The following is a 27067-nucleotide window of genomic DNA, read 5'->3' as shown; positions in this document are numbered from 1 at the left end:
CCACCACAGTGTGGATCATGTGACACCTGATCTGTGTTTTTACTACTATTAGTTAAATGAATGCAGTAGCAGCAGTTAACACATTTAACACCACCAGTTTACTGTTTAATGTCTGTTTCATTGACCTTTGACGTCTCAGATGGACGATTACATTAACACAAAGCAGCAGCATACTGGATTTGTCCATTATAAAGTTACATTTTATAATTAATTGCTATTTACATTGGACACTTGACTGACAAATCTAATTTTGACTTACTTAACCTTTCTGTTTCACTGATTTTTATTGATTTTTAATGTTCTTTTTGACAACACTTCAGTTTGTTTAAGTGTGTGAACATATAATAAAACATTAACATTTATCTCAGCTGGAATAAAAGCGTCTGAGTTTTAGTTGTGTTTTAGTGTAAATCCCATCTCACAGAGAGAAAGTGAAGGAGAGGAGAAAACAAAGTGCTGAGGCTGTTTTCACCTCTGTTATCAATCAATGCAGAATCTAATTCAGTGGTTCTCAAACTAGAGACCGGGGACCCCCAGTGGTGCTTCAGAGGGTTAAAGGGGGTCCTCAACTTTTACTCAAAATTGCACTTTTTTTCCCTAGAATTTGTAAAAGAAATTTCTCTAGAATCAGACCCAACTGTGAGCACTTTTAAATCCAGGTTAAAAACATTTCTCTTTTCATGTGCTTATAGCTGAGCTCTTTTTAAGAACTTTCAACTCATCTATTTTATTTTACTTTTTTATTCTTCTTTGCTCTTGCTTTTAACTGTGTTTTTTGTTTTTTTGTTTTTATGCTGTTTTATGTTGTTCTTTAAAAAAAAAAGTTTTGTCTTTATGTAAAGCACATTGAGTTGGTATGAAATGCGCTATATAAATAAAGATGCCTTGCCTTGCCTAGAAATGTTTAAACTTTTTTTTTTTTGAGAAACTCTTTTTTCTAGAATTTTTTTAACTTAAAGCAGATATCATCGGCACGGCCGTTTCGGCTAATGCTGTGTTCAAGGCAGGCTTTTGAAACCGTAAGTTACAGCTTCAAGTCACAACTACGACTTGGTAGCGTTCCAGGTAACCCGTAGCTCGTGTTTTTACCGTCCTGTTGTCTGTGAAAGTTCCCTATAACGGCCACTCGTAACTTCCGACCCGTGAACTCGTACCAGATCGAACTGGTATGACTTCACAGGAAGGAAAAACACAAAGTACGAGTTTCCTTGAACGCACCATGAGTTAGCAGCCCCCGCCCTTGTCAGGCATCAATTGGTCCTCGTGCTACGTCACCACATTCACGCGCATCCCTTGGCTGCACACACAGCCCTTCATGCCGTTCTCTCCCCTCATTGGATAACACTTGTATCCCACAAGGAAAATTTTCTCCTCGGGTTACAGCAGAGCAGAGTGACGGAGAGACTCGTGTTTAGGCTGAAATACTTCATGTAAGTGATTGCTGACGGAAAATAGGACTATTTAGGACTTATATTAACAAAAACATTCCACTGATATCTGCTTTAAAAAAAAAAAAATCACCACTTTTTTTCTAGAAATTTCTCTCTCTCTTATTTTTTTTTAATTCACACCATTGGCGCTAATTTTAACAGACATTGAATGAGAAAGTAATGTTATTCAGTCTCAAAACAAATATTTGTGTATTTCTAGTGTTTTGTTTCAAAATTTTGTCCAATGGAGGTCTGTAGTCTAATTTGTGTCAATTTAGGTCCTAGATGTAAAAAATGTTTCAGAACCACTGATCAAATTGATAAAACTTTATCCAATCCCAACCACAGAGAAAGCAGCTCCTCTGCTGATTATAAAAGGACTAAACCGTGTAAACATGAGGCTTTTATTGTGGCGAGCTGTGCTGTAGTGGACATCCTGTCCTGTGGTGTGTTACCTCTCTTGTCCTCGGCCTCGGCCTTGGGTTTGACCAGGTCCACCTGTCGGCCCGTGATGCCGAGCAGCGCCAGGTCGATGACGCCGGTCTGGGCCGCCTCCCCCAGGTGGCTCTGCTCGCCCATGTTGGCTTTGGCCTTGTTGGACTTGAGCATGAAGTCTTTGAGCGCCAGCAGCTTGTCCTCTTCGGGCTCCGTCATCCCCTAAAGGACAGAGGACAGAGGAGTTAGTTTGGTTGTTTCTCCCTGAATCGGCACCGAGCTGCAGCCAGAATCTGCTGCTCTTCTGTTTTTTCTCCTTGTGTGAACAAAAATAAATAACCAGACTCTCCATGGTCAGATTCCTCTGAACATCACAGCTCCAAGTGTTTCCACAAACTATTAAACACTCCAGTGAATCACACACAGATACTATATCTGTCAAAGCTGGCCTTTTAAAGCTCCGTATTTCTTCTCCTTCTGTCTTTTATTTTGAAATGCTGACACTTGAGAAGATCAGAGTAGTTAAACATCTAATTTCTCTGAGGCTTTGACACTTTCACAGTATTAATATAGAAGCTAGAGCTGCTTTATAATCACACTACACATGGACATCTACCGTATGGAGCTTTAACACAAACATCTACCTTTATACTGTATGGAGCTTTAACACAAACATCTACCTTTATACTGTATGGAGCTTTAACACAAACATCTACCTTTATACTGTATGGAGCTTTAATACAAACATCTACCTTTATACTGTATGGAGCTTTAACACAAACATCTACCTTTATACTGTATGGAGCTTTAATACAAACATCTACCTTTATATATTATTATGTGGCTGTTTAAAGTCTGCAGTAGAAACCAGTGGCCTCAGCTCAGAGCCTCATTGTTGTGTGTTGTCTGATTAACGATCTGCGTACTGGGAATGTTAATGACTAAAACATGGCGGGCTGTTGAAGAGACATGTGGCATCTTCATTTTTTAACGACCAAACTAAAGTCGTCTTGATAAATATGTTGGTTGAACATGTTAATTACAAACTGTCAGCTGATGTTTCACAGAAACAGAAAGATCTGGGGTTGTGTTTTTAAAGAGGCTTTCAAACCGACCTCGTTTGGTCTTATTATTATTCATTTGATCCGAACCAATTTTATAGGTGTGAAAGCTCCTCTGGACCACACCAAAGACCTGAAATCTGGTCCGACCAAAAGAAGTGGTGTCTGGTGAAAAATGAGTCCAATATTTACTTCAGTGACTCCGGAGCGAGAGAATGGACCATAATCTGAGCTCACGTTCACTTCTCCCATTGGAGTCAATTGATAGCTTTCATGTGACGTCACGGCCCGTATGGAACGCCCCCCTGGCGGTCAAAACAATCCACTTCCCCGCTGTCCGCGGCTTAGGACAAGGCAGAAAAACACACACTGCTCCCTGCTGCTTCAAAAATACCGGTGTTATGGCCCAACTGGTGTCTGATTTAACTGGTTACCGTACCGAACAACAGCTGTGCTGCACTTCCGTCCGCAGATTTGTCACAAATTCACAAATCAAGCCCCAGTTCACATGTTACTGCAGCCAATATGCTTCTGTGAGTGAACCTGTTCAGGCAATCTACAGACAGTCAGCGCCACACTACTCTGACTCTGCACAACACTGCACAGTATGACAAAGCCTGTCATGTTAAAGTTACGAAGTAATGGAAAACACTCTGAAAATACAATAACAACATCGTCCTCGCCGCGCCGCGGTCGGTCCCGACCCCCGTTACCGTGTCGCTGCCGCCGCGGGCGGTGCTGTTGCTGTGTCCGGTGGCGGCGGTCCCGCCGGGTTACCATCGCCGCCGCCGCCGCCGGTCCTGCTGCTGTCGGACCGCCGTCATCGTTGCCGTCGGTAGCGGTGCGTAGCAAAGCTCCGGGGGGTAAAGGGGGGGCAGCTGGTCACCGTGCAGCCCAGCTAAGGGCTCTGGTTTGTGGGTGAGAGGAGCAGGGAGCCTGGGCTCAGTGAGCTGGAACTCAGACTGTGGAGCTCAGCGGAGCTGCGGTACCAGGACGGTGTTCCCACACAGGAAAGTTACAGGTACATTTCTACCACTTCAATGAGTTCAGAAACATTATTTTAAGATCAAAAAACTACAAAATGGGGCTTTTAATCAGACACCAGTTGAGCCATAACACCGGAAATATTGGTTACAAGTGGTGGAGGATGATGGATTCTCCACCAGGTAAATGTAAACATCGCCCAACTCGAGCTTCGGCAGGGAACTGGTCATTTTAAACAGCTGGTATACAGCAGCTGGTGTTGAATATGGGTCACAAGTGCCCAAAACTTCAAAGCTGTTTTTATATCTTTCTTTCTCGGCTGCTGGCAGATGATTTAAGTCATTACTCGGTTGTTTGTCCATAGAAAGTCCATTGCGGGGCCACTTTGGAATGTTGCTTTTGACCGCCAGGTCCCTGGGAAGTGACGTCACTGAAAGCTATCAATAGACTCAAGACCTGCGGCTGCTGCTGGTCTCCTAAAGGGGGCGGAGTCACGGTCTGTTGGTCTCCTAAAGGGGGCGGAGTCATCGGAAACTGACAGAGTGGAGTGCGTCTTCAAAAGCGTCTTTGGTGACTTTTTGACTACGTCATACGCCAGTTTACAAACCAATCAGTGTAGGTAATGAGGACAAGACTGCCTTGGCGCTGGTTTCACATTTGGGCTTATTCTGACAAAACGGTAGCTCCTATCAGAAAAAGAAGCAGACCATGGTCGTCGTAAGGACTTCCTGAACGCTTTGATATGATTTTGGTGTTTCTACAGTAAATATTTTGGAAACCCTTGCGAGTTATAAACAGAGGTATAACAATCTTTGTGTTAGAGTCAATGAGGAGCAGGGAGAGACGTGGACGCACTTAGAGGCTTTAACGTTAAAAGCTTGTCCTGCTTGCTCGCTCATTTGAGTGGCTGTGGCAAAATAGTACTTATGGCACACAGCTTTTCAATAACATAGGTTGTAAATGGGTCTATAATCTCAACAAGACTCCAAATATGGTCATGATCAATGAACAGTGATTGATGAAAAACTAGAATGTCCCAGGTGGAGGTTTTTTTTTTTTTTTTTGCACAGCGGGTTCTTTGAATTATTTGGTGGTGTACTTTTATGAAATTGGTATGTTTTTGAATGTGTGACGACTGTATACTGTACTTCATATGCAGTCATAATTCCTTGATACATTTTATATTTCTCAATTCTGCAATGTTTTATTTTTTTTATGTTCTGTCAGGTCCTATTGTCTTGAGACATGTGAAGGATGAATTTCCACTCTGTGGACTATAAAGTTTTCGTAATCGTAACACGTGTAATATTAAACCAATAGACAAGACTTGTGTCTCTATTTTAAAGTTTAAATGGAGTCTCTGGGTGAAAGTATGTCTGAGCAGTAGACTTTCACTTCAATGGGAGGATTCTTGGCAGTGACTTCCTGCAGCTGCTCCATCAGTGTCTGAGCTTCTCTTTGATCCTCACAACAACAAACGCCGACATCAAACTGTTCTGAGGAAAATAAATGTTACAATATATATATATAAAATGTTGTGTGTTTCAAAGCTGTGTCTCTGACTGATGGAGGGAGGGAGGGAGTGACGGACGATGCAAGGACGCCGTGAAGCTGCAGAAACAGGAAGTGAGGCGGTCGATGAGCGATGGGACAAACAGAGTGAGAGCGAGCAGCTCCGTCGGTCACACTCACTTCAAACACTCTCAGGACTATTTTAATCTCCACATGTTTTCCACTGATTCTCTTAATTAGTATCGAATGTGCAGATAAACGTCCCGTGAGCTGGCTACACATGTGGACCCGGCTGCTGACAGCTCGGCTCTGCTCTGCTCGGCTCGGCTCTCACAGAATGTGGTTTTTCCTCAGAACACGGAGGATTTAACACATGTGGAGCGGCTCTGGGCTCCAGATGGATCCCTCTTTCAACAAACTACTAACCTTCATTCCTCCACCAGCGCTGAGTGACAGTGTTTAATCTGGCCTCAGCTGCGTTAATGAACACACTGTAAAACCTACTGTGAGAGTTCCTGGCTGTGTTCAGGTCTGGGTCTGGCTCTGGGTCTGGGTCTGGGTCTGGAGGAGGAGGAGGAGGAGGAGGAGGCCTGAGGGTGGATGACTCCTCAGATGACAGATGTTCTACAGAACCGTTTTGGCTCTTTGGTGGTTTCATTCTGAAGAATCCAGAACCGCTGACCTTCATGTGATCAAAGCGGAGGCGAGGGAGTCTGAGTCAGATCCTGCTGCTGCTGCTGCCGCCGATTAAAACGTTTCAACCTTTATCTCCGTGTTTACACGCTGATAATAAAAAGTGCTGTGGTCAGGAGGATCCACCGGTTCCTCCTCCACAAACCTCCTCCTCCTCCTCTTCTTCTTCCTCCTCCTCCTCCTCCTCCTCCTCCCTGATGATGGGAAACGTCTCACTGGTCCAGACGACCACAGCCACCCACTGGTTTCTGAAGCAACGGCTGCCTCTAAACCCAAATCCTGACCTTGACCTGTCAATCAAAATCTATCTATCTGTCTATCTATCCATCCATCCGTCTGTCCGTCTATCTATCTGTCCATCTATCTGTCCGTCCGTCCATCCATCCATCCGTCCATCCATATATCTATCCATCTGTCCGTCTGCCTATCTATGTCTATCCATCCTGTCTATCCATCCATGTCCGTCCGTCCATCTGTCCGTCCATCTATCCAACCATATATCTATCTATCCATCCGTCTGTCTATCCATCCGTCCTTCCATCCATCCATCCGTCTGTCCATCTATCTATCCATATATCTATCCATCCATCCGTCTATCCATCCATCTATCTATCCATCTATCCATCCATCTATCCATCTATCCATCCACCTATCCATCCATCTATCCATCTATCCATCCACCTATCCGTCCATCTGTCCATCCATCCATCCAACCATCCGTCTATCCATCCATCCGTCTATCCATCCATCCGTCTATCCATCCATCCGTCTATCCATCCATCTATCTATCCATCTATCCATCTGTCCATCCATCTATCCATCTGTCTGTCCGTCCATCTTTCTCTCTCCATCATGATCCAGGACAGATCAGGATCTTGTGTCTTATTTTTCCCAGGGACCCTGAACGCGAGCTCGTTTTTTTCCGACTTCCGAGTTGTCTTGAACGCAGCAATAGATCGGTTATGGGATGATCGACCCTGCAGTCTGGCTGAGATGAGACGTGTCATGTTGTTGTGTGTTTAGTATCAGACTCAACAACAACTTCATTATTTAAAATCCTTAATACGTTTGTTTCACATCATTCAGCTCTTGTTTAGTTGCTCTGCTCTCATTGGACGGTTTCCTTCCAACAAACACGCTGTTTACTTCCTGTTTGTTTCCAGAGCAGACAAGCTTTTTTTTTTTTTAATCACTGTACATGATGTTGTGATGTGAAGTGTTTGTCCAACTAGTCACACGGACATTTACAGCTGTGTTTCTAACAGTTTTAACATGATAATATGTTGTTTTTTGATGCTATTGGATATATAGGGATTCTATTATAAATATCTTATCCTGTTTATTTCTTAAACCTCTATATAAGTTAAATTTTTGTTTGTGACTAAAGAATCAATACAGTCATACTGATTCTTTCTCTAAATGTAAACATAGAGATGCACATCTGGCCAGATGGAGTCGGTGGTTCCTTCTCCTCTTCACAGACACGTCACATGCTCATGTTTTTATGCTTTTATGTTCCTTCTTCCTTTCCTTAATGTGTGATTTTAAACAATAATACCCTGGAGCAGAGTCAGAGGTCAGAGGTCAGAGGTCAACTCTTGTCTACATGTGTCGCTGCAGTTTGTTCAGTGTTTCACACCAACTGAGACAGAACGTGTTAGAGACTGAGACATGAGGAGGAATAAAAATGTCTGGTTACTGAGAAATGATGATAAACAGGATTAATGAAAACAGCATGGAGGCTGTCTGCTGCACACACACACACACACTGTACACCATTGAGCCATATGGAGTCGCCTCATGTGACTCACTACAACAGAACAACAGAGGTCAGAGCAGTGTGGGAACTCTGTGGCAGCGGTTCACAGGAAGCGTGTGTTTGTCTGTCTGAGTGTGTGTGTGTGTATGTCTGAGTAAGTGTGTGTGTGTGTGTGTGTCTGCAGTGTGTTAATAACCAGCTGTGCTCTGCTGCCCCCTGTGGTTCACAGTTGAAACCACAGCGTCTGAAGGGAGATAGTCCACAATCCAGGACTGTTGAGGCTGTAAAAATGTCCTAAATGTTGTCGTTTCAGGTAAACTCTGGACTATCTCCCTTCAGGACACTTGGATTGCAGTGGACGAGCAGTGTGGAGGAATATTAAATGGTTGTTGTGTAGTTTTATGGACGTTTTTGTGTCAGGCCCTATTACTCTCATATAAAGTTTTGGTTGGACTAGGAACCGGCCTCCCAGGTCTCCAGATGCACTTTGAGGAATAAAAAACTACTCTGGAGTATTCATCAGCATGAGGGGCAGTCACTAATGACTGAATTTCATTTTTTGGTGAACTATTCCTTTAAGTTATTGTTATCTGTAGTTAATAACAGATACATTTATTAAGTTATTATCTGTAGTGTCTTCTGTTCATTCATAATGTTCATAGCTCATAATGTGAAGCTCTTTGTGTTACTTTTCTTCTATAAAGTCTTAGTCCTCTGTCAAATGTCGACTGTAACTCTGAGCATTTTAGTTTCATATTAGTTGTGGTGACAATATGAATATTTTAGTCTAGTTTTAGTCAATGAAAACTGCTGATGTGAACATCCAGACATGGAAATCTATTTTTAAACCACTGACTCATTGTTGTTCTCAAGAACACAGGATACTGTCATGTACACACACACACACACACACACACACAATCTGCTTGCATTTTACATTTTTCTCAGTCATTATGAAGAAAATGAGCCCAAACGTCGCCTCGTTTCTTTTCTCCCGGTCGTATGGTTCACGTTTACTGCACACAGGAAACAGAGCTGCTGCACTGAGGGAAAAAAAGTCTGTGTTTGATCAACGAAAGTAAAGAAAGATTTTGACAAAGTTTAGATTTGTCGTCTCGTCTTATTTCATCAGCGATATCGCATGTTGATTATCGTTACATTATCGTTATTGTTGGAGGACGTTTGTGCCGTTTCCTCACCGCCTCGTCTTAGTTGAATATATTTCATCAAGGACGTTAACACTACTGCATTCAAAGGTTATTATTATCTTCTTTTTTTCCTGTGAAAAACACCAAATTAACTCATTCAGTGCCAGAGTTGTTTCCCTCAGTGAACAGCCAGCACCAGCACTTTTGAGGATTTCTCGTACTTTTCAAACAGCCACACAATATGTTGTGTTGTGACTAAAATGACACAGAATGTCTCAAACGAAAGAGGAGACTCTCTACTTTCACCCGGAAAAAAAGTGAGTTTGTAGCATGTTCCACTTTTTAGTTATCCTCATTTGAATGCGGCGCGTTTTCTCTCAGGGAGGAGAATTCTGAGAAAAACAGCTTTAAAGGTCCATTGTGTAGGAATTTCTCCCATCTAGCGTTGTGGTTGTATATCACAAGCAACTCAATCGTATTTTTCATGCTGCATTCATGTGAAATTGGGCAGACGTCAGACGGACGACAGCCGCTGCACGTAACGGCATAAACAAGCCTCTATGTAAACAAGTGGTCCGTCAGCACGAGGCAAAACAATACACGTGACAATATGTTGTCATGGCGATGTCGTATTAATGAGGGGGATTACTGATTAATGAGAAACAGACTTTTGAACCAAATAATCGATTTTCATGAATATATAACAGGAGAAGTTACACAGTGTCCCTTTAACGTGAAGGAAACATTTTCAAGCAGAACTCTCTTTTGAACCTTTAATGTTTGACTAGTTTTGACTTTGTGATGATTCTCTCTGTGTCTGTCTCTCTCTCTCTAATGACCTGAATAGGCTTTTTTTATTTTTTTTTATTGGTGGGATGGCGGGTCAGAGCCTTTGATACGGGTCACAGTGACACGACAAGATGCCTTCATGTTGTTGAGAGAGACAGTTTGTTTTGATATGGTGAATACCTAAGATGAAAACAACGAGTTCAACCAGAGTTCATGGGTTTGATGAGACACTTGTTTGCCATGGTTACGTGATGGCGTGATCACATGACTTCCTTTCATCACAGGAACACCAGAATGTGTCACAGGGTGGGGAACGGCGCCCTCTAGCTCCAACAAACACCGACCGTGAAACTGAGATCAACAGGAAACGTGTTGTTTGTGTTGAGTCGGAGCAGCTCAGACGGCTCGTTGATAATAAAACTTGTTGATGTCTTGTTGTTTCATCTCTCTGTCTGTCTGTCTGCAGCTGATCAAACTCACTACAAACCCAGATAGATTATTGATTATTATTATTGATTATTTCCCCTCTCTCTCTGCTTCCTGTCAGGTTCGGTGTCACTTCCCTCTGATCACAGATCTCTCTGAACTTTAAGTGAAAACACGTTCAAAAAAAAAAAAAGAAGAAATGTTTTTTTCTGAGCTCAGTTTTCATGTTTCCTCAGATTCAGTCAGTACGTTTACATGACACTTGAAAAAAACGAATTATTGCCTTAATCCGACTATAACTGGACAACTGAAGTGCATGTAAACACCTTAGTCCGACTGAAATCGGAGTTGGAGAACAACGATTAAGACACCCAGATAATGCGATTGGAATTCGATTTTCTCCGTCATGTAAACACCTTAGTCAGAGTATAACTGGACAATGCATGTGCGCTGCTCCACAACAGTAGAGACGGCACCAAGTGGAGCAGAGAAGCCGCCTGAATCCCGCAAAGTAAAGAAAAAAAAAACCAACGTCAGCGCAGATTCAATGCATTTCACACATACACAGCGCAACCAGCCAGATTGTTTTATTAGAGAGAGAGAGAGTGAGAGAGAGAGAGAGAGAGAGGAAAAAAGGAAGCCCGTATCCTATTCTCAGCACGCATCCAGCCCAGACTGACGCGTCTGATCGGGAACTGCAGTTGAGAATTTATTATTAAGCTTACTAAGTTGTTTATATTCAGTTTTTTACGAGGTGACAGAAAAGTCAACAGGACAGGCGGCGTATTAACCCGCTGAAACAACAGGTGACGCCGCCTGAGGGGGCGATGGACCCCGTCAGTTATTCGATTTTCTCAGTTGCATGTATATTGAGACAAGGACAGAAGTCCGACTTGACGCCAAAATCGAATTTTGAGCATAGCTCGATTAAGCTCTTCATGTAAACGTACTGAGTGACATCACAGCTGCTCTGCTCCCTGATTGGTTCATTTGGAAGGAGTATAGGAGTCATTGTTAAGAAGAACGAGCAGATAAATGAGCTGCAACAAACACAAAACTACAACTAGAAAACAGGCTGCAGAGTCCAGCTCTTTGACAAACTGTACTGTTTTAATCTATAGATATTGATCTATATTATATATTTATTGATCTAGATCGCCTGGGCGAAGTTGGTCAAACGGTTTAATCTGGATCAAAATGATGATGAGAATTTTTAAATACCTTTGTTTTTCCATCCAGGATCATGTAATCCATTTTTACTTTTATCCAAACTGTTCATCTCTGTTCTCTGTTGATTCAGATACAAACTGTTTTCGGAGCTGTTTTTTGTTTCTTCAACGTCTTTTAAACAGCCAGACTTTATTTTATCTGGTCTGGATGTTTAAATAAATTTAAAAAAGCAAATATACAATACATTAATCAAATATATATTGTGAATATTTTTCCATGTGTTTTAAACTCAAACTTCAATCTTCATTTAATTATCCAGTAGTTGGGGAAAAGTTGGTCATTTGTGGAATAATGAAAAGTTAACTTTATTTAGTGTGTTTAGTGTATGTGTGTGTGTGTGTGTGTGTGTGTGTGTGTGTGTGTGTCCTGACCTGTGACAGCAGCTTCTTGAGCAGCTGGGCGATGGCGGGGTCGTCGGGCGTGGGGCATTCTGGGATGGACCCGGCCCGTTTCTTCTGGCGCAGCAGCAGGTGTCTGAAGAGGCTGGAGATGTCTCTGGAGCGCAGCGCGTAGTCGAAGATGGAGCGGCTGACCGGCTCCTTCAGGACGCTCAGCAGCACCAGCTCCTTGTCGATCTGAGGGGGAAAATGTGAAAAACACATTTAAAACACATTTAAAATGACAACCAAAGTGCTCCACAACAGGTGGATACAGAGTCAAAACAACATCCAACGTGGAAAAACGACGACAACAAGAGAACAGAAACATTAAAATAACAACTTAAAACCTTGAGCTCTTCAAACTTCAATGTGTTTTAGTGGGATTTTATGTGACAGACCAACACAAAGAACAGCATCACTGTGAAGTGGAAGGAGAATGATCCTTCCAGAGATTTTCCTCCAGGACTGTCCTGTATTTAGCTCCATCCATCTTCACACAGAGTGTAGCTATTTTCAAGTGTTTCCATTGAAAGGTGTTTTGCGAAAACCTGTGATGGAAACCCAGCTAGGAAGGATAGCTGAAGGATATGAAATCCCAATAGAACACATTTAAAGGTGTTCAGAAATGGCCATTTGTCCTGTGTGTCCCGCCTCCTTCCACGAGTTTCTGCACAAGTTTACACAATTAAGGAAAACTAATTTGATTGGGCATTATCGAGCGGGCAGGGTATTCAATGTTTGGGTGTTTCACTCTCTTGCAACTGCACACTAGATAATAACTCTCACAAAACTGCTCACTACAACTCGAAACCACTAACTCCTGCAAAAACCACTACTTCTCAGATGTTTGATTGACAGATGACGGATCCTAATATCAGTGGTTGATGAATCGTGAGCAACGTGACGTATAATTCGTGCGCCTGCATTATCCAATGTGGGGGAAAAAACTACCCCATTTTCATCCCGGATTTACTCGAAAATAGAATTTTGCTCAAAGTTTGGGCTACATCGTCTGATAGATGAGTTATTACACTAATATTAAAGCCTCAGTCTGTAACTTATTTGGCTTTTTATTAGAAAAATCAAATCTGTCTTTCATAAATCCGTATTTGACTGAAGGTGAATCACAGCTGCATCCAGATGAAAGCTTTCTGGTTCCTTAGAATGAGTTGTTACAAGTCGTTACAAATACATAAGTGGGCGACGCACCGAACCGAGGCGGCCATGTTGCAGCGTGACCGTAGGTAACCACGGAAACGGCCTGTTAAAACTGTCACCACTGTGTAGTGTGAGGAAGGACGGAGGCACTGGTGTTGCATTCAGGTGCAGTCAGGCAGACGGCAAACCAACCGGATGTCATTTTACTCCACCAGAGAAAGTCGGTAAAACAATACCACATCACCATGACAACATATTGTCGGACCACTTGTTTACATAGACGCTTGTTTATCCTGTTAGATGCAGCGTCTGTTGTCTGTCTGACGTCTGCCCCATTTCACCTGAATGCAACATCAAGAATACGTTCAGATATGCAACCGCACCGCTAGATGGGGGGGGAATTCATACATACTATACCTTTAAGACCCATAGAGGGACCAAATTCAATTTTCTTTTCAAGTTTGTGGTTGTAATGTGGAAAAGTTCAAGCGGTATGAATTCTTCTGCAAGGCGCTGTATATAACGAGAAGAGAAGAGGGCCCAGGATGGAGCCTTGGGGGACTCCACAGGTCAGTGGGGGAGAAAGTGGCAGCTACAATCAGATTGTTAGCAGGGCAGGGAGGAGGGGCTGAGGAGTACAGGTGAGGTGAGGTGAGGTGAGGGGGCGTGGCCTGTCCTCACCTGGATGATGGGCTGGGTGATGAAGGGGTTGAGGTGAGGCATCAGTTTGCAGTAGACGTCGGCCACGTTCAGGTGCTGAGCCACGACGGTGATGAAGCCCACCGCGCCGTACCGGATCCACAGGTTGGGATGGCACAGGAAGGGAGCTACGGAGAGCAGGAAGGACAAACTTAGATTATATATATACATATACACAACACAGGAAGGGAGCTACGGAGAGCAGGAAGGACAAACTTAGATTATATATATACATATACACAACACAGGAAGGGAGCTACGGAGAGCAGGAAGGACAAACTTGCTCACATGCTGTTTTCTAAACCACATACTACTGTACTGCCTACTACATACTGCATTAGTATATACTGTATACTGCATACTGAATGTAGGATTCAGTCTGCTACTTCAGCAGACCGACACCGTTCACACCGCAGTATGCAGTATACCAGAATGCATTTCGTGGCTGTAAAACAGGTGAAAAGCTGTTTTATTTCTCGCTCTAGCGCTGTTATTATGTAACTTTATTAAGTTTCAATATGTTTTCATGTGAGAAAGTAGCTGTTTAGATCCCAAATATACGGCCAGTTTATCCAAACGACGTCTGTTTAGAAAATTGCTACGATGTTTTTCAGAAAAGTGAAGCTCCACCTGTGGAGCAATGACCGGGACATCACAGAGACAGCAGCCGGTCTGCAGAGCTGCTCGGCCGGCCAACCTCCGTCGTCATCCCGGAGGGGGAAAACGATCGCTAATTAACTTACCCGCAGGTTTTTAGAGGTTTACCACCGGCTGGTTAAATTATTTTTGGGAGATAAATGTTGGTCTCATTGATGAAATCTAACAATTGTGGCAGTAGCATTAGTTAGTTTGAATGAAAAGTGAAGCTTCATGTGTGTAGTGGACAGAAGAGCAGCGCTGACTCGGGGCTCTGGATGTACAGAAATCACCACATTTACATCAATAAATAAATACATTTTTTACAATGAACCGATCAGTCTGCGTTATGTTTTATTTAATTAAGTTATATAACATGGTTACGGTACACGGCAAAGATACTTCACTACTCTAAACCGTCTTTGGTTATGGTTAGACGTCAGGGGCGCATTGCATTGTGGGATACAGTACGCAATGTAGACTGGACAGATATTGGAGATATTTCCTGAATCAATACGACATCTGGGAATTTTTCGCATACTGCAGATTTTGCTTTTGTTTGCATTCTGCATACTAAATTTTGGCCAAATCAGTACGTACTAGCAGGAGAGTATTATGCTCCTCCCCCTCTCAGAGTATGTGTGTGTGTGTGTGTGTGTGTGTGTGTGTCAGAGTGTGTGTGTGTGTGTTACCGATGTCGCTGACGAACTCGTAGATGTGCGGTTTCTGCAGCAGCCCCAGCTGACACATGCAGGTCAGAGCGTTCAGAGCTTTGTAGATGACGAACTCCTCCGTGTCGCTGAGCCCCTGCTGCAGCAGCGGCTTCAGGATGGACGAGCTCTGCCAGCCCACGTAGGCCGCCACTCCTACGGGGGGGAGAGAGAGGAAGAGGAGAGAGTTTAATTTACCATTTTTTAAGCATTTTTAAAAACTTTTGGGGGGAGAAATTGTACTACTTTTTTTCTAAAAAAAAAACAAAAAAAAGATTTTACACTTTTTTTTATAGAAATTTAGGGATTACTCATTGACCACATATTTACAGGCACAATTTTGTTTAAGGGGTCAGTGAACAATTTGCAAAAACCTGACGAAACAATTCGGTTGAAATAATTTTGATTTCTATAGATTTCTACAGCTTCGTCTCTATATTGAGGAAAGAGATCCAACAAGAGCACTCGGATAACATTTTATTAAAAGTCTTTGTAGATGCGTATACTTCAGGCCCAGGCCAAAAAATAAAAAGACTCTATAGGAGTTTATATTACAACAAATAAAAGGTAGCTCACTGCATGTAAAACAGAAATGGTCCTAAACTAAAACATTTGGGAACATTTATGTGAAATACAATTGGAAAACTTCAAACTCTGCTCCGCCGTTCTAAAAACAGCTTGCACCGACAATTAAAGGTAACAAACCTATTGCTATGACTGTAGGGATTATGGCAATGGGCCAATTTGCCAAAATGTTGAACTATCCCTTTAATGAACATGTTAATTATGAAAAATTTAGAAAAAAATGGAGACGATGAAACTAAAGAGAGAGCTCCATCATCAGACGGAGGAGTGTTTCTTACCCACGATGCTGTCGAAGAAGGCGCCCCTCAGGTGCCAGTCGTTCTTGTCGTTGAGGAAGGTGATCATGTGCGACAGCAGGACGTCGTTGGCTTTCTGGCGGCCGAAGAACACGCAGAGCCGCGTGATGCCGTTCTCCATCAGAGACTGTTTGACGATGTTCTCCGAGTCGCTCAGCAGCGTCACCACCTTCTGCTGCACCATCTCATGCAGCGCCTGCAGCTCTGGGGGGAATCGAACACACGGCACCCGTCAGTCACACTCAGTACATTTACATGACAGCTGAAAAAAAAACATAATCCGACTATAACTGGACAACTGAAGTTCATTTAAACATGTTAGTCCGACTCAGACTTCATCAAAATTTAACCACTTTTAATAAAGTTTAGAAAAAAAATATCTAGAAATTTATATTATTATTTATTTTTATTTTTTTGAGAAAATGTTCAACTTTTTTCCAGTATTTTTTCAAACTGTTTTTTGAAAATTAACAATTTTTTTTAAGCATTTTAAAAAACTTTTTGGGGGAGAAATTTCTTTCTAGAAAATTCAATAATTTTTTTGTTTTGAAATTTTCCCACTTTTTCCTCAAAATGTTCAAACTTTAAACCTTAATAAAAAAAGAAAAAAAAAAGATTTTACACGTTTTTTTCCAGAAATTTCTTAAAATTAAAAAAATAAATAAAAAATCACACCACTCAGACTGGACTTCTCCAAATTCCACTAAAACACCCAGATGATGTGATTGGAAATTGGAAAGGGAATTTGTATACATATTTTCCAACTCTAAGCTACATAAACTTGAATGCTTATTGGATTTAAGCACAAGGTGATGTGTATTTGGGTGATGGCCAAAGTGACCAACACATATTACAGTGTGTATAATTATTATGCAGCTTCTTTACCTCAGACAAAATGGGCCCAAAAAAAGAGATTTAACAGACTCTGAAAAGTCAAAAATTGTAAAATGTCCATCAGATGGATGCAGCACTTTTGAAAAAGTTATTAGTTATTAACGTTATTGTGGTTTGATCACCGAAATGTCAAATGTTTTGTTTAGAGCTGCAAATTCTCTGATTTCAACTTCTTAAAGGTGAATATTTCTGGTTTCTTTGTTCCTTTATGACAATAAACCGAGTCTCTCTTTGGTTTGTGGACAAAACGAGACATTTTACAACATTTTTTAACATTTTATTGACCAAACAACTAATCGATTAATCGTTTAAATAATCTACAGATTAATCGATAATGAAGATAATCGTTAGTTGCAGCTCTAGTTTTGTTGCAAATAGTCAACGCAAGAAGTGTGTGAAGAAAGAAAGACACAAATAACTGTTAAGCAGCGTGTGTGTGTGTATGTGTGTGTCTGTGTGTGTGTGTGTGTGTGTGTGTGTGTGTGTGTGTGTACCTGAGTCGTAGTTCTCGTTGGGGTGCAGCGCCTCCTCCGTCTCCTCTCCGCTCTGGTCCGTCTCCGTGTTCACGTTGTTTTCCTGAACCAGCTCCAGGAACCTCAGGGCGCTCTCGGCCAGGTGGGCGATGTTCTCTGGGCGTTACCACGGCGACAGGAGGGTAGAAACATGTCATTAGTCTCCGTGTGAGTAATTGATAGCGCTGGGACGAAATGCTTTTCTCCCGATTCGATTCTTCTACGATTTTTTGGATGCTGATTCGATAATATTGTCAATTTTCTCAATTTTTAGTCTGCATTTTTAACACCAGTGAAACAGTTGAATGATTATGATTGTCTATAGACTATTCCCAAAAATACACATCACATGTAAGTCAGTTTTTAAGATTTATTCAGCAGCAATATATATATTGTATGTTTACTCTCTTTTCAAAAGCTTGGACTGCATAAAAGAGGCAAAAATAAAAGAGGCTTCTGAAACCTTTCTGACAAAATGAGATATAGACGGAGGTAAACTGCTACATTTTAACATTTATCTGCACACAAATACTGTAGGAGCCTAGAAATTAACATTAAAGGTTGGGTCTGGAGTTTTCTGTCAAAAAATAAACATTAGACTTGTACAAATAAAATCCGTCTTAATCGTCACCTATGGGCTTCTAGTCCTGTGTGGTGGGGGCTGTGTCTGCAGCCCCCCTCCCCCTGCCTGTATTTTGGTCTTTTGCTCTGTTTTGTTCAGGTTTTGTTGTGCATGTGCACGTGGACGTTTCTGGGTGGAGAGCGAGAATAGATACCTATGGCGAGAGAGTCGGTATTTTCTCTCCAGCCAATGACGGAGCTCAGGTGAAGCTACGTGCAGCAGAGTAGTAGCTAAGGGCTGCTAGCCGCACTAGCTGTCTCTGATGCTAACGAGTGCTAGCAGCTAGCACGTCTCTCTCTCTCTCTCAGCAGCAGCAGTTGTCATGACAACAAAGTAAAATAAATACAGTCTGAGTGAAGCGCTGGAGCCGTGGACCGATTCCCCACCGTCACCGACACTGGTAACAAGTAGCCTATGAGGGCCGTTGTAGTGAGCTAGCTCGATGCTAACTTCGGCTAGCGCTAGCGGTTAGCATCCGCGGCTAACACCCGCTTCCCAGCTCACCACAACGGCATAAAAACATAACACAGAGGCTCCCGGTGTCGGTGACGGTCGGCTAATCGGCCCACGGCTCCAGCGCTTCACTCAGACTGTATTTCCTTCCCTTTGTTGTCATGACAACGGCTGCTGTCTGGGGCAGGAGGCTACACAGCTTAGCCCGAGAGGAGGAGGAGGGGCTGAGTTTCATTGTTTTGTTTACAAACTGCAACGAACAAAACCCTTTTTAAAACCTGGACTCTCTGTATGTAAAAAAGACGAACAAATACACATTGCACAATATTAAAAAAAAAAAAATTCAAAGAAAAAAATCGATTTAAAAACCGTCAAAAAAAAAAATCGCAATACTTATGTGAATCAGTGTTGTTTTCCTTAACGATGACGATGACGAAATATTTTCGTTGACGCACCTTTTTTTCATGACGATAACGAGACGAGACGTGTGTGAGTTTTCGTTGACGAGACGAGAACAGACGTAAATGTTAGTGGTCGGGCTGTGATCGCCTCTAAATTCCATATTATGGATTGTCATTACTCTAAGCTTCACATGATTTAGCAACGGCTCCGTCAACAACAGAACAACGCTGCTGAAAGTTGCTATAGAGGGATTATCTGTTTACCAACAAATCAGGATGCGTGCGCAACCTGACTGCAGAAAGAACCGGTTGTCATGGTTACCTCCATGGATCTAGTGTAGTCAAAGTGGTGTTAGCTAGCGATGTTGTCAGCCTACCACAACAGTTTATCACCTACTGATGTAGTGTGTGTTTTATACATAGACTGTTGGTTTTATAGTTTTATAAAGGCAGGAAAAAAGAAAAAAAAAACGTCAGGACGGAGGATCGAGTTTGTAACCGCGGCAACGGCAACTCAGCCACGGGACAAGACACGGACACTCACAGCAGCGGTGGTTATCGGTCAAAACAACACTGTGCATCCCTCACGTTACCTACAGATATTTAACAGACAGTCATGTTCAGGAAAACACTCACGATTACAAAACTCAGTGTCTGTGAGGACTGAGATGCTGCCTGGTCAGAGACGAGGGAAGAGGACGGACCTGTCTAAAGTCTGGAACAACTGCATAACGTAACTGTAACGTTACCTGCATGACTGAGTATGTACCGGTAATCTAAAACAATGTAGCTTAACGTTAATTAATCTCAGCTTGCTTTCCATTAGTATGTGACCTCATCTTCAGTCACTGTCGTAGTAAACATTTCACAACTCATTCGCTGCAGTTATAACGTTACAGCTGTGCCTGTGAGCATTTAGCTTTATCACCATTCAAACCAACGTGTCTAACACGTTATATTGCTCGAAATTAATCGCCAATGTACTATTTTCTCTCTCGTTTGCCTTGAAAGGGGTGCGAGTTGACGATATTCTGTTAAATTTGCGCGTTTTGTTATTTTTATCAAAACAATTAGTGCAACTTCCAGCACAAAAAGACCTGATCACGGCTCTTGCTGCTCTCTTTCTGCAGGCGACATGCGCAGTAGAACGTCAGTGACGTAGGCTGATAATCCCTCTATATGGACGCATTTTAAAGCCTCTGGAAACCCAAATCCACCAAAGCCTCCTAACCATGTATTTTAGGGTCTTATGTACATATTATTAAACATGTAAAAATAATTAGAAAAAAGTTTCCATCCAAATTGAAAATATTTGTCTTTTAAGGTTTTGTACAGTAGGTTTGAATTGGGCGGAGTTATCTCTGGGATTTATCACGCAATAAATCCTACCCACTCATAAATCGCCACGTCAGTTCTCTCACCCAGCCCCCCAGTGGCGGCGAACAAAACCGTTCTGCTAACGGTCGCTCCTCCACTCCTCTCAAGTCCTCACAACCAGAGCCATGTCAACCCGAGTTGTGTGTGTGTGGCGATTAGCTTTTAGCATTCATTAGCTTTCCAGCGCGACCTGCCCTGTCTGTCTGTCTGTCTGTCTGTCTGTGCCAAAACCCCTCACATCTCCAGCCGATACAGCCGTTTCTTTTATGTGTGTGTGTGTGTGTGTGTGTGTGTGTGTGTGGGGGGGGGGGGGGGGGGGGTGTAAATCCGCGATCAGCATTTAGCCTTTATTAGCTTTCCAGCGCGACCTACCTTGTCTGTCTGTCTGTCTGTCTGTCTGTGTGCCCACAACTCCTCACAACTCCTCTCTACATACAGCCGATACAGCCGGTTTTTTGGGGGGGTGAGGGGAGGGGGGGAGGGAGGGTGTGTGTAAATTGGCGATTAGCTTTTAGCATTTATTAGCTTTCCAGCGCGACCTGCCTTGTCTCTGTGTGTGTGTCAGTCAGCCCCTCCTGGCGCTCACACAGACATGAGTGACGGTTAAAAGCTTTTTTTTTCTGTGAGACTACGACCAAAGACGGTTATGACGCTCCAAAACGAAGCTGGTAGTCTAGTTAGCTGCTAAATAGCATCAATCAATCGATGCACGTCCCCCGGTGAGGACTTTTTTTTTTTTTTTTTAATGGTCGCCACTGACGTGTTGCTATGACAATGGAGCTGTCAATCATAGCGTTATCTGCCACGCCCACACTGTCCTGACCAGTGGCATCAATAGTGCCTCAATAGCAAAATGAGCTGTTTTTAAACAAGGTTTTCTAATAGTTATGAATAGTTATTGTCACTCAGACTTTTGTGGATGCTTAATGAGGCACTTGACTTTGATATAATATAAGCATTTTTACCATATATAGTCAGGTTTCCAAAGGCTTTAAATATAATCCAGCAGAAAAAAAACTGAATGCACCAGGCTACTGTTACCACTATCTGTGTGTAGGGTAATGCATAATCCTTAGACCATAAGCCATTGGGTGGAAACATTATGTGTAAAACCATTCCTTTATTGAATTAATTTGTTAAAAGACTTTTTTTTTTTTTTTTTTTACTAAAACTGACTAAAACTAGACGAAAACCTTGTTGAGTTTTCGTCGACTAAAACTAGACTAAAACTATCACATATAGGAATGACTAAAATTGACTAAAACTAATAAGTATTTTCGTCAAAAAGACTAAGGCCGAATTCCAATTCTCCCCTTAGCCCTAGCCCTTGGCCCTAACCCTTCGTTTTGCGCGTTCACGTGAAGTGGTAGGGGTGTCCCGATTCTGGTTCAGACGAGGGTTAGGGGGAAGTGGTAGGGCTATCTCGCCCTCGAAACGGAGATTTTTCAGGGGCACACTACGGACCGAGGGCTATGGCAAGTTTCCCAGAATGCATCTTGCGGCAACCGGCAGCTGATTTATTTCTCACTGTAGCGCTGTTATTACGTCATTTTGTTAAGTTTTAATATTTTTTCATGCGAGAAAGTAGCTGTTCAGATCCCCAATGTGCGGTCGGTTTATCCACATGAGGCTGTTTAGACGTTTGCTCCGATGTTTTTCGGAGAAGTGAAGCTCCACGTTGGAGCCTCCACCTGTGGAGCAGATCAGCGGCTCGTCACGGAGACACCACCCGGTCGGAGAGCTCGTCAGCCGGCCAACCTCCGTCGTCATCCCGGGAGAAAAGACGGACGCTAATTAACTTACCCGCAGGGTTTTAAAGGTTTACCGCCGCGTAGTTACATTCTTTTTAGTAGATAAATGCTCATCTCATTGATGAAATGTAACAATTGTCGCATTAATTTGTTTGAATTAAAAGTGAAGCTTCATGTGTGTATTGGACAGAGGAGCAGCGCTGCCTGGGGGATCTGTAGCCTATACAGAAATCACCACATTTACATCAATAAATAAATGTTTTACAATGAACCGATCATTCTTCATTAAATTTTATTTTATTTTATTAAGTTAACGTGGTTCTGAATAGAGGATTTGTGGCAAAAGCTCGTCACGTCTGCTTATGTGAAAGCCAGCAGAGACGACTGATGACGTATGTGATTGTTGAAGTGGTGTCCCAATTCGTAGGGGTTGACTTTCAACCCTACTCCTTGTAGCTCCGTTTCAAGGGCAAGGGTTAAGGGCTAGGGGTAGGGGTAGGGATGAAAAATAGAATCGGAATTGGGCCTAAGACTAAGACTAAATCTAAAATGCCTGCCAAAAACAACACTGATGTGAATGGGTTTTTTCTCCCAGCCCTAGTAAGTGACCCAGCTCCGGTGGCGTGGTGGTGCCTACCTGCGTATGCGAGCCGTACGATGGTGGCGTCGTCCTGCGCCAGGTGGGCGATGCCCGGCAGGATGTACTCGGGGTAGATGTTGACGTCGTTCCTCGGCACCTCCTTCACCAGCGCCAGCACCTTGGCCAGCGTGCGCACGGCCTGCGCCCGGACGCGCGGCACGGGGTCGTTGGTGAAGTGCAGCAGGTAGGGCGTGACGCGGTCCAGCAGCACGTCCACGCCGAGCCGCGGCGCCAGCTGCAGCACCAGCTCCAGCGCCGCCAGCTTCGAGTCGCACGACCGCAGCGTCTGCAGGCACGAGCTGATGACCGACACCAGCACCATGAGGCCCTGCTCCTCCCGCCACGACGGGGTCGCCTCGACGACCGGGGGGCAGGGGGCGGGGCCTGGGGAGAGACAGACGAGTTAAAGGGACAGTACGGCTAATGTTTAACACATGGGGGCGGGGCCTGGGAGAGAGAGACGGGTTAAAGGGACAGTACGGCATAGGTTTAACACATGGGGGCGGGGCCTGGGGAGAGACAGACGGGTTAAAGGGACAGTACGGCATATGTTTAACACATGGGGGCGGGGCCTGGGGAGAGACAGACGGGTTAAAGGGATAGTACGGCATAGGTTTAACACATGGGGGCGGGGCCTGGGGAGAGACAGACGGGTTAAAGGGACAGTACGGCATAGGTTTAACACATGGGGCGGGGCCTGGGGAGAGACAGACGAGTTAAAGGGACAGTACGGCATAGGTTTAACACATGGGGGCGGGGCCTGGGGAGAGACAGATGAGTTAAAGGGATAGTCTGGCTAATGTTTAACACATGGGGGGCGGGGCCTGGGGGAGAAACAGACGAGTTAAAGGGACAGTACGGCTAATGTTTAACACATGGGGGCGGGGCCTGGGGGAGAGACAGACGAGTTAAAGGGATAGTCTAGCTAATGTTTAACACATGGGGGCGGGGCCTGGGGAGAGACAGACGAGTTTTAAAGGGATAGTCCGCCTTAACACATGGTCTCACACAGAGGTTCTCTAAGTCAGGTCGTTGAGAGGGTTCAAGGTGGTCCCCGACTTTTACTTGAAATTTTACCAATTTTTTTAACTTTTATTTTTTTTTGAGAAAATGTACCACTTTTTTCTTGAATTTTTTTAAACTTTTTTTTAGAAAATGTACCAATTTATTTTGTACCTTTTAAGAAAATGTACCAATTTATTTTTTTACTTTTTAAGAAAATTTACCAATTTTTTTTTACCTTTTTAGGAAAATGTACCAATTTTTTCCAACTTTTACTTGAAATTTTACCTTATTTTTTTGATTTTTTTAAAAAAAAATTTAAAAAGAAAATGTACCACTTTTTTCTGGAATTTTTTAAAGAAATTTACCTTTTTTTTTTTTACTTTTTAAGAAAATTTACCAATTTCTTTTTCTAGAATTTTTTTAAAACTTTTTTTTCAGAAAATTTACCACTTGTTTTCAATAATTTTTTAAATCTTTTTTTTTTTGAAAAATTTGTACAACTTTTCTAAAGAAAGACTTTTTCCTTTTTTTTTTTTTTTTACGTTTTAAGAAAATTTACCAATTTTTTTTCTAGAATTTTTAAAAACTTCTTTATGGAAAAATTTACCACTTTTCTTCTAGAATTTTTAAAATCATTTTTTTGGGGGGGGGGGTTGACCACTTTTTGAAACATTTTACTTTTTTTAATGAGAAAATGTACCAATTTTTTTCTAAAATGTTTAAAATCTTTTTTTTTTAAATTTGTACAACTTTTCTAAAAAAAAGATTTTTTTACTTTTTTCCTGAAAAATCTTACCTTTTTTTGTTAAATTAGAAAATGTACCACTTTTCTTCTAGAATTTTTTAAATCTTTGTTTTGAAAGATTTGTACCACTTTTCTGAAAAAAAGAGATTTTTTTACTTTTTTTTGGGAAAGATTTTACCTTTTTTTTTGTTGTTGAGAAAATGTACCACTTTTTTTCTAGAAATTTTAAACTTTTTTTTGGGGGGGAGACACAGATGTTTCAGTGTGGAAGCAGAGCCAGATGTTGCAGTCACCTCCTCGCAGGTTGTGCAGGATGTTGTCCAGGTCTTTGCGGATGACGAGGACGCGCTCGTCGGCCGACTGGAAGGTTTCCTTGGCGAACTGAGCCATGTACGGCTGCAGGAAGGTGTAGAAGATGTCGGGGAAGGCCCGGCCTCGCTGCTGCTTCAGGTATTCCTCGGCCGACAGACGCTTCTCCGGCTCCCGCTGCACCATCTGGGCCACCTGGGGAAACACACACAGACCGTCGCTGTCTTTTCCTACGATCACTGAGGCCCCTTAAACGCAGCACACAAGCAGAAGCAGCTGTTTACATCTGTATGAGTCCATGAGTGACGCTGCAGATCAATGATTCATCAATGACCTCGACTCCTCTGATCAGTTATTGACTCATTGACGACTCCAGATAACGGCGGGTCAACGTAAAGATGATGTAGGTGAAGGTGCGTTCACTGACACAGATTATACTGATTAACTGAGACTTTTTCTACTGCTCTAGATCAGTGCTTCTCAAAGTGGGGTCCGGAGACCCCCAGGGGTCTGTCAGAGGGTCCAAGGGGGTCCTCAATTTTAGGTAATTCAAGGTACAATGTTTACTTCCATTTTTTTTTTTTTTTTTTAAATTAGATTTTCCACTTTTTTCTAAAAGATTTTTAAACATTTTTTGAGACATTTTACCAGTTTTTTCTAGAATTTTTTTTAACTTTTTAGAAGTTTTACCAGTTTTTCCTAGAAATCTTTTAACTTACAAAAAAGAAAAAGGTTTTACCTTTTATTCCCCAAAAAATGTCTCTTTTTGTTTTTTTTTAATTCATGCCATTGGCCCTAATTTGAACATAAAGTAACGTTATTCAGTCGTAAAACAAATATTGGTCTAATTTGTATCAATTTACGGATACCTAGGGGTGTCAGGATTTCGATTTTTTATCGAAATCGATCGAAATTTACGGAAGCCGAGAACGGCCAAGTCCATAATATTTTTTTTATTATCGTTTTCTCGTGATAACGACTTATTATTTCGTTATCTCGAGATAACAAAGTCCGTTTTCTCGTGATAACGAAATAATCATAGAATGTGTCGTTGACATGGTTGCCTAGCAACATGTTTCCCCGGTGCAATCGCTTCTGTTTACGGGGTTAATATAATCAAAGACGGTTTATATAATACATCCATGGTAGCAGCTGGTTAGCCGCTGTATGTTCGTAGCAGGAGGCTACTAAAGCGAGTCTGTTGGAAACACTACACATCTACAGATCTAACGTAACAGAAGAGATGTTTTTCGTGGGATAATTGCCCAAAACCATGTGTAGAACTCAAATCAGTGAGCTGATTAATGTGATCACATCATCCTGATTTCAGCCTTCAAGAGCTGCCACTAACGTTAGTCTGCTCTGAGGAGCTGTCAACAATGAAGTACCGGTAAGTTACACTTAACGTTAGTTTGTTTACTGAGCTGGGTTTATTTAAGGGGCTACAGGTTAGCATAAACACATGAGAGTAGACTACGTTATGGCAGCTTCAGCTAAGGTAATGTTAGCTAGTTGCTGCTCAGATAAAGCTCATGAACACTGCTGTCTTGCCAAATTAACATTAGCCTACATGTCAGTGGTCGCAGGCAACAGGTGTCTGATGGTTCGAGATAAGGTTGTGATTTCTGACAGCAGCAGCCAGTAGCTAACGTTAGCTTAGCTGAAACAGGATAGATGGGACCACCGGCCGGTAGCCCCTTAAATAAACCCAGCACAGTGACGTTATACAAACTAACGTTAAGTGTAACTTACTGGTAAGTTATTGTTGACAGCTGGTGTGGACAACAATCACACCAGTGAGTAGGCTAGAGTAGAAAAGTTAACTGCCCCATGCTCGAGCTGAACAGTAGCCTCCTGTTGCTGGCAACCATGGCAACCATGTCAACGACACATTCTATGATTATTTCGTTATCACGAGAAAACGGTCTTTGTTATCTCGAGATAACGAAATAATAAGTCGTTATCACGAGAAAACGGTAATAAAAAAAATTTATACGGACCTGGCCGTTCTCGGCTTCCGTAGAAATTACATCATGGTCTTGAGCATCGAAGTCAAAGAGAGGATCGACAACCCCCCCCCATTGACCATTAGTGCCTGATGTGATACATTATGGAAATTGCATCACTTATATGTAGCCCATCTTTTGAAATAAGATTTTCTGTATAAAATGTGATGAATAAAACCAATGATCGTAGACTAGACTAGTCTGAAAATGGAATATAGGCCTCTGTGCTGTAAGAAAAAGAAAAAAAATCGAAAATCAAATCGAATCGAGGATTTGGAGAATCGTGACACCCCTACGGATACCTGATGTAAAAACGTTTCAGAACCACTGCTCTAGATGATCACAGGTGACGTGTGTGTTGCTGTGCAGGACAGGTGTGTGTGTGTGTGTGTGTGTGTGTGTGTGTGTGTGTGTGTGTTGT

At 42.5% G+C, this 27067-nt stretch overlaps 1 protein-coding gene across 3 annotated transcripts in view; it reads right to left on the bottom strand.

The window, feature by feature from the left end:
• Positions 1-27067, bottom strand: part of pik3r4 (phosphoinositide-3-kinase, regulatory subunit 4) — a 54456-nt gene that overhangs the window by 17082 nt on the left and 10307 nt on the right. For all 3 annotated transcript variants that reach the window (XM_085803167.1, XM_085803168.1, XM_085803169.1), the window contains 8 exons: positions 24625-24835; positions 22579-22965; positions 17320-17454; positions 15914-16135; positions 15033-15206; positions 13687-13832; positions 11839-12042; positions 1886-2087 (listed from right to left, as the gene is read on the bottom strand). In XM_085803167.1, coding sequence (XP_085659293.1) covers positions 1886-2087; positions 11839-12042; positions 13687-13832; positions 15033-15206; positions 15914-16135; positions 17320-17454; positions 22579-22965; positions 24625-24835 — 1681 coding nt within the window. The remainder of the gene's footprint in view (positions 1-1885; positions 2088-11838; positions 12043-13686; positions 13833-15032; positions 15207-15913; positions 16136-17319; positions 17455-22578; positions 22966-24624; positions 24836-27067) is intronic.

The sequence above is a fragment of the Trachurus japonicus genome, chromosome 16 (genome assembly GCF_045865225.1).
Source record: "Trachurus japonicus isolate A0001 chromosome 16, Traja_1.0".
Taxonomy (NCBI): Eukaryota; Metazoa; Chordata; class Actinopteri; order Carangiformes; family Carangidae; genus Trachurus; species Trachurus japonicus.
This window is presented reverse-complemented; position numbering and strand designations above follow the sequence as displayed.